This window comes from Halichoerus grypus, chromosome 5 (genome assembly GCF_964656455.1).
Source record: "Halichoerus grypus chromosome 5, mHalGry1.hap1.1, whole genome shotgun sequence".
In the NCBI taxonomy this organism is placed as follows: Eukaryota; Metazoa; Chordata; class Mammalia; order Carnivora; family Phocidae; genus Halichoerus; species Halichoerus grypus.
In genome coordinates, this window is record NC_135716.1 from 141,204,587 (window position 1) to 141,216,773 (window position 12,187).

The following is a 12,187-nucleotide window of genomic DNA, read 5'->3' on the forward strand; positions in this document are numbered from 1 at the left end:
ATGTTGGAGAGGGGGAAGGAAACGGGAATCTGACTAGGCTTTTGGTTCAAGAAGCTGAACAGAGTGGGGTAGAGAGCAGAGGAGCATTCCCACAATGCCTGGTGCTTGTGGGTAAGAAATTGCCCTCACATGACTCTGCTTTCTCTACCTGTAAGGCAGAATGATGTATTTCCACCTACCCGCCTCAGGAATTGCTTGAAAATTAATGGGATAGAGGCCTCGCTGGCTTTTCATGTGTTAAACAACATCCTTGTATGATTGCTGGTGTTCATTAAATGCTGAACATATAAAATGTGCTTTGAACGGAGGAGCCGGGAATAATTATAGCTTGCTAATTATTGTTAATTTTACCACAGCTTTGAAACCCTGGACTTTCTCAATGATTCAAAAACGAGATTGCAACCCCTCCATCCCATTAAAGTAGCCACACAGAGGCAGACAAGCAATTTCCCACAGGCTCCATTCTTTTCCTATTTGCAGTGGTTCAGCTACTTATATGCGACACAGAAAAAGAAAAGCAACGATTTACTCTTTTAGAATCGTTATACAACGAACCCCTTATAATCTTGCTTGTTCTTTAAAAAAAAAAAGATTTATTTATTTATTTGACAGAGAGAGCACAAGCAGAGGGAACAACAGAGGGAGAGGGAGAAGCAGGCTGAGCAAGGAGCCTGATTCGGGGCTCAATCCCAAGACTCTGGGATCATGACCTGATCCGAAGGCAGCCGCTTAACGGACTGAGCCACGCAGGCACCCCTTGCTTGTTCTTTTTAAGAACAAGTTCCTTTATGTCTCCCTACACTGAGTACATGTGTGAAAATTATGTTTCTCTGTGTGTGTGTGTGTGTGTGTATAGAGGAAAAAGGTGTTTAACAGAACATCTGACACATTGGACATGGGGACACCTGGGTTTTACTCATGATATGGTAACAAACACAGCTCCCTTTCTTCGGATTCTGCACCACTCTGTTTCCATAAACATTGATTTAAGGTTTCACAACCACCAGGCAGAATACCAAAGACTCCTCCGAAAAATCTGAGGATATTGATGGCTGGGTGACTTTAAGTCTCAGCCTCAACTGCATCGCCTTTAAATGGGTCTGAAAGATTGTCCATACCTGTCAGGACTGAGCTGAGGATGAGATAATGCTTGTGAACTGTGAACTACGTAACTGATTGCTACTAGGAGAACGGGTAGGGTTGGGATAGGGTTTGGGAAAGGGAACATGAAAGGGAGGGGGTAGGAGACAAAAGCCTGGCGATCTCGCTCGCCTCACTTTTCAATGAAATTCTTAAGAATTCCAGTCCAGGAGAGCCGCCAGGCCACCCACAGTCCTCAGGCTCCTCCCCAGGTGAGCCGCGCCTCCCCCCCCCCCCCCCCCCCCCCCGCAGGTGAGTATCGGTTTTCTTCTCCCGGGCTTTCGGTCTGGAGGAGGCGGGAGCAGCCTCCGCTCCCCCGATCCTATCGCGGGCGGCGCAGGGCGGGCTGTGCCTTCCGTGGGACGGTGACGGGGCGGGGGGGGGAGGGGGCCGCGGGATGTGTCACCCAAATACCAGAGGGTGAGTCCGCCCAACCAGCCGGGCAGGTCCGGCGGAGTATAAGAGCGGAAGGGAGCGGCCAGCTGCAGACGCCCGAGACTGTCCCAGCGCGGAGCCGGAGCCCCGCAGAGTCCCCAGCGCCTGGTCCGCCCGCGCGTCCCGTCTGCGCTCCGCGTCCCCACTATGGCCCGGGGTCCGGGCCTCGCGCTGCCGTCGCCCCCGCTGCCACTGCTGCTGTTGCTCCTGGCGGCGGCGATCGGCCCCGCGGCCGCAAAGGACAACTGCACGTGCGCCACCAATAAGATGACCCTGTGCCGCGCGGACGGCCCCGGCGGCCGCTGCCAGTGCCGCGTGCTCGGCTTGGACTTCCCGGTGGACTGCTCCACGCTGACCTCCAAGTGCCTGCTGCTCAAGGCGCGCATGAGAGCCCCCAAGGGCGGCCGCGCGCTCGTGCGGCCCAGCGAGCACGCGCTCTTGGACAACGACGGCCTGTACGACCCCGACTGCGACCACGAGGGCCGCTTCAAGGCCCGCCAGTGCAACCAGACGTCGGTGTGCTGGTGCGTGAACTCGGTGGGCGTGCGCCGCACCGACAAGGGCGACCTGAGCCTGCGCTGCGACGAGCTGGTGCGCACCCACCACATCCTCATCGACCTGCGCCACAGCCCGGCCGCCCGCGCCTTCAACCACTCGGACTTGGACGCCGAGCTGCGGCGGCTCTTCCGCGAGCGCTACCGGCTGCACCCCAGGTTCGTGGCGGCCGTGCACTACGAGCGGCCCACCATCCAGATCGAGCTGCGGCAGAACGCGTCCGAGAAGGCCCCCGGCGACGTGGACATCGCGGACGCCGCCTACTACTTCGAGAGGGACGTCAAGGGCGAGTCGCTGTTCCCGGGCCCTGGCGGCCTCGACATGCGCGTGCGCGGCGAGCCCCTGCTGGTGGAGCGGACGCTCATCTACTACCTGGACGAAAAGCCCCCCCAGTTCTCCATGAAGCGCCTCACGGCCGGCCTCGTCGCTGTCATCGTGGTGGTCGTGGTGGCCCTCGTCGCCGGCGTGGCCGTCCTGGTGATCACCAACCGGAGGAAGTCGGGGAAGTACAGGAAGGTGGAGGTCAAGGAACTGGGGGAGTTGAGAAAGGAACCAAGCTTGTAGGTACCGGCGGGTCAGGGGGTGGGGCGGGGCACCGGATTTCGGCCGGGCCCCAGACCGAAGTGAGCCGCGCTCCCTGACTCTTGGCCCAGAGGAGACCTCGCTCTTTCCAAATTCCTGCCTCTCCCCACCCCCATCGAGTTTAATAGATCCTGGGCTCAGGGTCACCTCTCTTTCTGACTTCTGGCTTTCAGAGGAAGCATTGCTAAAATTCCTTCCCTTTCGGTCCAACAAGAAACCTGACTCGAAGAGTTAAGGAAAGTTCGGCGCAGGGTTACGTATATAAGAATCACCTGTCTGTATTACAATCCGGCATCGTTTGCCACGGACATCGTCGGTGTTGAAAAGGCTTACATGCGCTTAGATGGGGGAGGAGGGGAGACAGCGCTTTTTACCGTCTTGGGTTAAGATATTTGATTAGCTCCACATATATCCTGGCCTTGCTGGTGAGAAGAGGAGTTCGCCACCTCAGGCCGCGTATTCTCCGCATTCGCTGTATTACCAACCGCATATGCTTGTCACCGGGAAAGAAGCCTGTTTCAGCTACATGAACACATTGGAGGTATCTTTGTTTGCGGGCAGACTGTGCCCCAGAAACTCAGCGTCTGTTCTTCAGCCTGCCCTTATTATAGCTGATATTAGTAATGTTTCTTTTGTAAAATGTTTGTACATATTTTGTCTTTGATAATGCTGCTGTGATTTTTTTTAAAAACACGAATTTAATAAAATATGGAGAAGGCACCGACCAAAACGTGGAGTTTGTGAAAACTCGCTTCAGATTTGTATCACTTGGGTTTCCTCTCATTTCCCACGATTCCGATTTCTTATTCCAAATTCTAACACTTTTTTTTTTCCTTGCAGGAGCAGGCATTTCATTTTGCCACTCCGGTGTTTCCTGAGATACCTTATACAGGCTGGTAAAAGTACTGGTCTTTCTAAATAAGATTGTTTGGAAACTTCCCCCAGAGTGCAGGAGGGTGGGTCTGGTGGGAGGAGGCTAGAGCTAGTGGCTGTTGTAGGGAACGGGGGACCAGCTTTAGGTTCTCTAAAGAATCTCCAGAGGAGGAAAAAAAGCACTACCTTTGCTTCAGGAGGGGTATCTCCTTTGACTCGTAGCCCTAATTGGAAGTGGTGGTATTATTCCCATGTAGCCCCTGGCGATTTACTTCATGTCAAAGCATAGTGGCTCCCCAGACAGGTTAAAGGACTTTCTCGTGTAGTTACAGCAAGTATGTAGTGGGCCCTACACCCTGGCGTGTGTTGGGAGGACAGCACACACCCAAGTTGTTTTCCTAAAATTTCACAGGTAATATGCTTTAAAAACTTCTACTTCCTATTAGCTGTATAAACTGGCAACCTGTCATTTCCCGGCCTCTTGGCTAAGATCAAGTGTAAAACCGGCAACCTGTCTCCTTCATCCTTCTTTCCTCATTTTCACTTTTTCTCGTTCATTTATGTGGAGTGTGTTAGAAGGTCACTGTTGAGTAGCCTACAGATAAACAAGTTTCAGCAATTACTGGGAAATTGGTGCAACAATGGGTGTGCACAAAGGAGGGAGTGGTTGGTACACCTGACGGTAAATATCTAAATGCAGGACTTCAGTTCCCTCCCCTGGAATCCATCTCTTGTTCCTCCTTCCACTCCTACTCTGGTTTATGCCTACCCCTCAAAGGCTGAAACACCAGTTAAGAACCGGGGAGGTGGCTTTCAGCTGGCCTTCCCCGCTTGGGGTGGATCCCTAAGTATATAAGCACTCCTGCTAGGGTGACACTCCCTTTAGCCGCGCCCCCATCCCCCAGAGTCCTCTCTGGTTCAGATGGGGCTTAAGGAGGGGAGAGGGTGGGTGTAGGCTGGCTTTCCCAAAGTACAAGTGCCCAAGGCCAGAATGGGAGCTGTAAAAGTGTGAGACTCCACTCTCTCCGTCAGCTCTCCTGAGTCCCTGAAGTACCTTAGCTAAAGGGACCTTGGCCATCACCTCTAACCCAGCTCCTCATTTTACAGAAGGCACAGGCGAGTGATTTCTCAAGACAAATGTTCCTGTGGCACAGCTGGAACTAGACACTCACATTCCCTCGCCCAGGATTCTTTTCACGACCACAGGCTGCCATTGTTTCAACAGTCACTTCAAAAAACTGTCACTTGACTGCCTACAAAATAAACAGATTAAGGATTGAGTGGGCAGCTGAGCAATGGGAAAAGCCCTGAAAAAGCCTGTTTCTTCATAGAGTATCACTTCTGGATAATTTCTAAATTCCTGCATTAATTCGGGACTAAGAGTCTTTGCACTTTATTGCACTTAATAATTCCCAAAAGCAGTTTTTACACCTATCATCTTTGAGACATTGGCTTACTGGAAATAACCCAAGTGATGACAAACCTGAGTTCAAATCCTGCTCCACTAGGCAAGTAAGTCACCTACCTCTGCGCAGTTTCCCCATCTGTTGAGTGAAACTTAAAAATCTATTTCATCAATGCAAAGGTTAAATGAAGTAACTGATAAAAGTACCTGAAATGATCCGGGCACTTAGAGGTCAGGGTATCTTAAATTTCCTCCTCTCTTAGAAATCGTATCCATTTCATATATCAGAAAACTGAGGTCCAAAGAGATGGGGTAACTTAGGATCACACAACCTCCACGTGCCAAAGCCAGGGTTTAGAATCTTTGTCTTTGGCTTCCTAGCCCAGGTCGCTATTCCATGCACCAAGCAGGTTGAAAGACCTTTCCACCTTTCTTAGTCACTTCCTCCAAGGAAGAACTCTTCACACTCGTGTTTTGAAACCAAGCTTGCATCGGCTGAGGGCAGGATTATCCAGACCTAGCTCTCCAGGGGCTTAGCCTCTACCTCCAGGATTTCCCCTAGAACTCCCATTCACTGCCTTGTGCACAGGCCTGGGACTGCCCTTGGAAGGAATGTGAGGAGCTGGTGTGGCTCACCAAGCAGGTCACAGCTTGTCTTCTGAGCCCCGTGGGAGGCTCATCTGATTTCCTTGTTTCGGTCACTGGGGCTTTCTTCCACTCTTGCTATTTCCTTAAGTGGAGCAATTAAAAAAAAAAAAAATCACATCATTTTCCCCTGCTTACACATTTTTGGCTTCACTGTTTTCCAAATAGAATCACAGAATGTCAGAGGTGGAAAAAGGATCATGGAGTCTGTGACTCCATTTTGCCAATGAAGAAATGGAGGCCCAGAAAGGAGAATGGATTTACCCGAGTCAGGCAGAGAGTGGCTGCATTACTCTAGAGAGCCAATACCCTGATTCCTATCTTGTCTAATGTTTGTTCTGCTTGTCTCCCTAGTTAGTCTCCTGCTTGTTTTTATTTTTTTCCTTGATCATTTCTACTCTTAAATTGTGTTGTGTTGTCCTTAGCTTTTTAATATCGCTTAAATTTAAGGGAGAGATACTTTGTTTAAATGTAAAATGTATGGGCTTTGAAGCTACCTGGTCTTTCCGACTCCTGTTTTCTTATTTGTAAAATAGGTAGAGTCTTACCTAATATGCTTGATTTTAAAGATTACATTAGAAGAGGGGAGCCTGGCAGGCTCAGTCGCTGGAACACACAGCTCTTGATCTTGGGGTCGTGAGTTCGAGCCCCATGTTGAGGGTAGAGTTTACTTAAAAAAAAAAAAAAAAAAGGATGCCTGGGTGGCTCATTCGGTTAAGCGTCTGCCTTCGGCTTAAGTCATGATCCCAGGGTCCTGGGATCGAGCCCCGCATCAGGCTCCTTGCTTGGCAGGGAGCCTGCTTCTCCCTCTCCCTCTGCCCTTCCCCCTACTTGTGCTCTCTCTCTCTCTTTCTCTCTTTGACAAATGAATAAATAAAATCTATAAAAAAAAATTACTATGGAAGATATGAAAAAACTGAGTATTTTGTAAATGATCACTCTTGTTAGAATGACAGCAAAGCCCCCAAGAATCAGGGGAAAAATAATTAGTAATTGTTAAGCTCTCTCCAGCAATGTGAATAGCACTTCCACTGAACTTTCTTAAGGGGACATTTCTGTCCCTAGATTTCTGTTATTAAGGGGACTAGAGCAACCTTGGAAGCCACCTATTTCAAAGGCAGAGGCATGGCCCACCTGGTTTGTATAAGACAGTTGCCCACACCAAGTGGGACACCTTCATTATGGTGTGAGAAATAAATGTCTTCCTTTTGAAATTACATTATTATTAGGTCTGTGTAATAGTCTTTTACTTTATGTTAGCATACTTTTTTAGTCTAACCAGTTTGAGTGTCTATATTATTATTCTTGCAACTGATGAAAAAATTAAGACACTAACGGTTAACTTACTTGCCTCTGGCCACAGATCTAGTAAGTGGTGCATCTGGCAAACTGGCCCTCAAATCCATGTTCATAACCACTGTACTATAGTGCCTCCTATAATTTGTAAATTTGCAAGCCAGACTATATTAGTTTTTACTCATTTATTATAATGACCCACATTCATTATCTTACTATTCTCTAGGTCAGAAGATCAATACAAATCTCACTAGGCCTAAAATCAAGAAGCCTGCAGGACTGTGTTCCTGTCTGGGGGTGCCGGGGGAAATTTGATTTCCTTTTTATTCAGGTTGTTGGCAGAATTCACTTCCTTTTCTGCTGGGGATCCAAGATCTCTGCTTTCTTACTGGGTGTACACTAAGCGCTGTCCTGGGTTCTAGCGCTTTCCTTAGCTCATAGTCCCATCCTTCATCTTTGCAGCCAGCGATGGCCTGCTGAGTCCTCACAAGGCATCCTTCTGACCGTCTTTCCACTGTCTCATCTCTTTCTGGCCGCAGCTGGGCAAGGTTTCCCACTCACGAGGACTCGTGATCAGGCTGACTCTACCCACAGAATGCCCCACAAGATTATCCCATCTCTAGGTCTCTAACCTTAATCACATCTGCAAAGCCCTTTTTACCATATAATGTAACATATTCACAAATTCTGGAGATTAGGAGTGGGCCTCTTTGGTGGCAGGGGGCATTATTCAGTCTACCAAATCCATGCTCTCAACCAACATACCATCCTGCCTCTGGAGAATTGTAAGGCAGGGTGCATTTTCATGTTTATTTACAGAGGAGCTCTTTCTCCCATGGCCCTCTCCTCTGTCCCTTTTTGAACAAAGCCCTTCCAAGGGGGAAAAACAGATTCTTGGGGAAATTAATCATGTAACCCACACTGGGTCATCCAGGGTACCTGGCAAGTAATAAGCTCTCAGGAAAGTGTTTTGACTTGAAAGGATACCAACTGATGGGGTTTTGGAATATAGGTGAGGTTCGGTGGGGTGGAGTCTGGAGCCGATGACCAAGAAAGAATTCTTGAGAGGTCTTTGGTGCAAAATGGTGGTTTTATTAAAGCACGGGGACAGGACCCATGGGCAGAAAGAGCTGCTGCACCAGGGTTGTGAGGGGTGGCTGGTTATATACTATGGGGTTGGGGGAGGTAAGGAAAAGAGAGGTTTTCAAAAGGATTTTCATATGTTAAAGAGAACCTACAAGATACCGGAGGCCTTGCCGTTGTCAAGTTCAGGTGGTTTTTCCCTCTAGGAAGGTGTTGACATTAAGACAGTTGGGAGCTTCCTGGAAGAATATCACACATCCCACCCAGGAGTGGGAGGTGGGGGGAGGTTGCAGGGTGTCAGCCTGCGCTTTGTCCTCAGCCAGCCCTCTGACACAGGACATGCCAAACACTGTCCGGCGAGCTTTATCCTCATTGTCTCATTTATTTCACAACAACCCCATAACATGAAATATGTTTTGCTGTTCTAGTTTTACTGATGAGGAAACTAAAGCAAAAATAAATGACTTGCCAGAAATCCCATGGCTAGTAAAGAGGAAAGCTGAAATTAAACCCAGGGCCACCCCCCTCCGAGTCTGTGCTTTTACCCCTACACTCTATGACACTGCAGAGTAAAGACCCATGTTCCACGCCAAGTAGTGAAGACGCAAGTGGGGAGGCAGATTCTCCGGGACCTAGATAGAATCCCTCAAAGGACTGTTTGGGAACTTAATGGATTTCTTTTACAACCGATAGAGAATCCTGGAGGGCCTCTTTCAGCCATCATTTCCCTCCTGAAACCATTCTCTGTCATTGCTAAATACCACCAGAGGCTTCTTGGTTGCTTTTTTTTATGACAAACTTCAGGAAGGAATTGTCGGGGGAGTGAGAATGGATAAGGGGTACACTGAATGCGGGAGAGCTGCATCTCCAGGTACCACAGCCCTATGTCCTCAGTTTCAGGGGAAATTCTCAAGCCCACCGTGTGCCAGGAGGCCAAACTAAGGTGGGTGAAAAGGGAAAGAGCAATGATCCAGAGTGACGGTTGGAACACACTAACCAGTGGTTTCAGAGCAGGCAGCTCAGCTTGCCCACCTATTGTATTGTGTCTCCTTGGAAGGACAGGGGCGGGAATCCCTTAGCTAGTTCATTCTAACCCTCAGAAGCCTTATGCACTCAGGGCTCCCACACTGGATGTGACTTGGTCTCCTTAGTAGTATACGACTCTCAGTTCCTTGTTAGCCCCAGGCGAGCATATATAGAATTCTTACCTAATCTTAGCAGGAGTCACATCATTAAGGAATTGACACTAAATCTGAGATGCAAGGTATGAATAGATGTTATTGGAAGAGAAGCATTTTGGTGAGAGAGAATGGCATGTGCAAAGGTCCTAAAGCTCAGGACCTTTGTGCAAATTTGCAAAGGGCATGTCCTCTGTGCAGACAAGCATAAAGAGGCATCCTTTCTAGTTGGACTTAACCCCACCATGCAGGGATTGGGATAGGAGCTGGTGAGGACCTTTGTGTGAAGAACAAGGGACCCCCTCCTCCCTGATAACACAGCTTCAAGCCCACACCAGACAAGAGCATAGGGAAATCATTGAAAATGTATCATATTTTTCAGGGAATGACATAATCGTATTGTGTTCTAAAAAGATCACTGGCTGGAGTATGGAGAACAGAGTAAAAAGGAGCAAGAGTAGAGGTAAGGAAACAGTAGAAGACCAGAAGAAGAAGAACCTCAGGTGAGAGATAAAGGTAGTTTGGACTGAGAGCAGGTGTATAGGATAGTGGTGGTGATGGAGAGAAGTGGGTGTATTGGAGGGATACTTAGGATACAAAATCAATAGGACTTGGGGATGGATTCAACATGGGGGTGGTAAGGAGGAGGGAGGTGTCAAGAATGGTTCCTAGGTGTTTGGCTTTCAAAACCTGTTGGTGGTACCATTCGTTCCCTGTGGCAGAGAACACAGAAGTTGAGAACATCTTTGGTAAGAGTGAAATAATGAGTATGGTTTTCAAACATGTTGGATTCAGCTAGGAGTTGGATATAGATGTCTGGTGTTTTATGGGCTGGATATGGGAATTTGGGAAGCACTGGCATACGGGTTTTGAAAGGCACTGGAATATAGGTAGTACTTCAAAACCACGAGCAGGGATGCGATTGCCTCGGAAAAGGTAAAAGACTGAAAAGGGAAGAGAACTAACACTGTGCCTCAAAAGGCTCCTGCACTCCAGGGGCAGAAAGAGGAGAAGGAATTGTAGAAGGAAACCAGGAAGGGTCAAACCTAGGGATGGAGACAGAAGGACAAACCCAGATTGGTACCAGGAGACAAGACCAAGTCAGAAGTTGAGGGCCACTGACCAGATCGAGAGGAGAGTGTTGGTAGGAGCAAAGCCTCAGACTAAGAGAGACTCGAGTGTCTGCCATTTGTGATTACTGTCCACCCACTGCCTGTTGGTTGGGGGCAACCGTCTGGGAACAAGGGGAGGGTTGGCGTAGGCAGCTCAATGACTAATCTGTGAGTGCTGTGGGAAGGCAGGTGGCTGTCTGGCAAAGCTACTTGTCAGTGTGTGACCTTGGACCCAGTTACTTAACCTTCTCATGCCTCAGTTTCCTTACTTATAAAATAGGGACAATAGTATACCTACCTCCTCAAAGAGTTGGTGAGGTAAGTAAATGTGCTAGTCCACATGTGCGCTTAGACCAGGGCCTGGTGCACTGTGAGCGCTCATAAATGTCAGCTATTGTTAATAGCTACATTAAACTTGAATACACAGTGTCCAGTGCAAGCTCATGAAGGAAGGGGCTGTTTCTTTTTATTCACCTCTGCATTTTCAAAGTCTAGCACAGTTCCTGGAACATAGCAGGTGCTCGATAATTAATGCTGATTAAATGGCTGGATAGATGAGGTGGATATAGATGTCTCCCCACATGGCTAGCTCTGGCCTGGGAGTTTAAACAGAGCCAAATGTGTCCCTTTGACAACTGGGGTTAACCATTTAAGGAGGTAAATCTCATATGCTTCTACTCATATCTCTCCACTCAAAATAATATTCAGAAGCAAAAGGAAGAGAAAGAAAGCCACTTAGAACTCCATGAAGATTTTGTTAATGAAAAGCAATGTGGAACACATTTAAATAATTTATGAGTGGAACAAACACAAAACAATAAGCAAGGAAAATACAGCAGGAAATGATATGCAAAAAGTTAATAGCTTTACTATATAAAGAACAGACAAATTGATTAGAAAAACAATGCTCTAATCAAGGCCTTAGTTAGGTACCTTGGCGCAAATTAGAAAGGGCGCCCCCCTCTGGGCAGATAAATTAGAAAAAGGCACCCCACGTAGTTGGACCCAGTCTTGCAGTGCAGGCTTGCCAAGTTCACAGGCATGAGGTAGCTTTGTAAGAAGAAAAATGTGCCCCTCCTCAGTTGAGGGTGAACAGGTAGATGATTGGAGTCAGACTTGATTTTGGCCACTGTACACCCTTGATCTTGGTGCAGCTCATACACAGAACAACCTTACGAGGTGGTCCTGAGGTCAGTAGAAAATGGACAAAGGTCACAAATAGATGACTTCAGAAGAGGACCTAGAAATGATAATAAATATCTTTTTTAAAGTTTTATTTATTTAAATCTCCATACCCAAAGGGGGCTTGAACTCACGACCCTGAGATCAAGAGTTGCATGCTCCTCTGACTGGGCCAGCCAGACGCCCTGATAATAAACATTTTTCAAAAATATACCTAACATCACCAGTAATTACAGCTGTTCAAAGCAAAGTGGGGCAAAAATTCTCCTCTGTGAAATTAGTACAACTGGTATTATTCAGTGCTGATGAGGGGGGTGTTCATTGGTATAACCTTTCCGGAAAACAAGTTGACAACATCCACCAAAGACCTTAGAAATGTTTATTTTCTTTGCTTTCCTAATTCCATGTCAAAGAATTTATGTTAAGGAAATAAAACAGTGATGCGCACAAAGGTTCATATATAAGATGTGTTCCCTGCAGCAATTTTATAATAGCAAAACGCTGAAAGGAACCTAAATACAGGTCCACAACTCCTTGAGGGAGTGTTTCAAAAATCAGAATTTTGGAATTTTAGAAGGATAATTTGGTGCATGTTATTTAGCCCCCTCAGGAGGGTCTGTGGCAGCACGGTCCACACGTCCAGGTTTCTGCCATGAAACTTATTTATAGTCACACTAATTGGTATAAATAAACCAAAAATA

General features: G+C 47.6%; 1 protein-coding gene across 1 annotated transcript; it reads left to right on the plus strand.

Annotated features, from left to right (window-relative positions):
* Positions 1-1,580: 1,580 nt before the first annotated feature.
* Positions 1,581-3,442, plus strand: TACSTD2 (tumor associated calcium signal transducer 2). Its single transcript, XM_036091805.2, has one exon. The coding sequence runs from the start codon at positions 1,723-1,725 to the stop codon at positions 2,692-2,694; it is 972 nt and encodes a 323-aa protein (XP_035947698.1). The 5' UTR covers positions 1,581-1,722; the 3' UTR covers positions 2,695-3,442.
* The last annotated feature ends 8,745 nt before the right edge of the window (positions 3,443-12,187 follow it).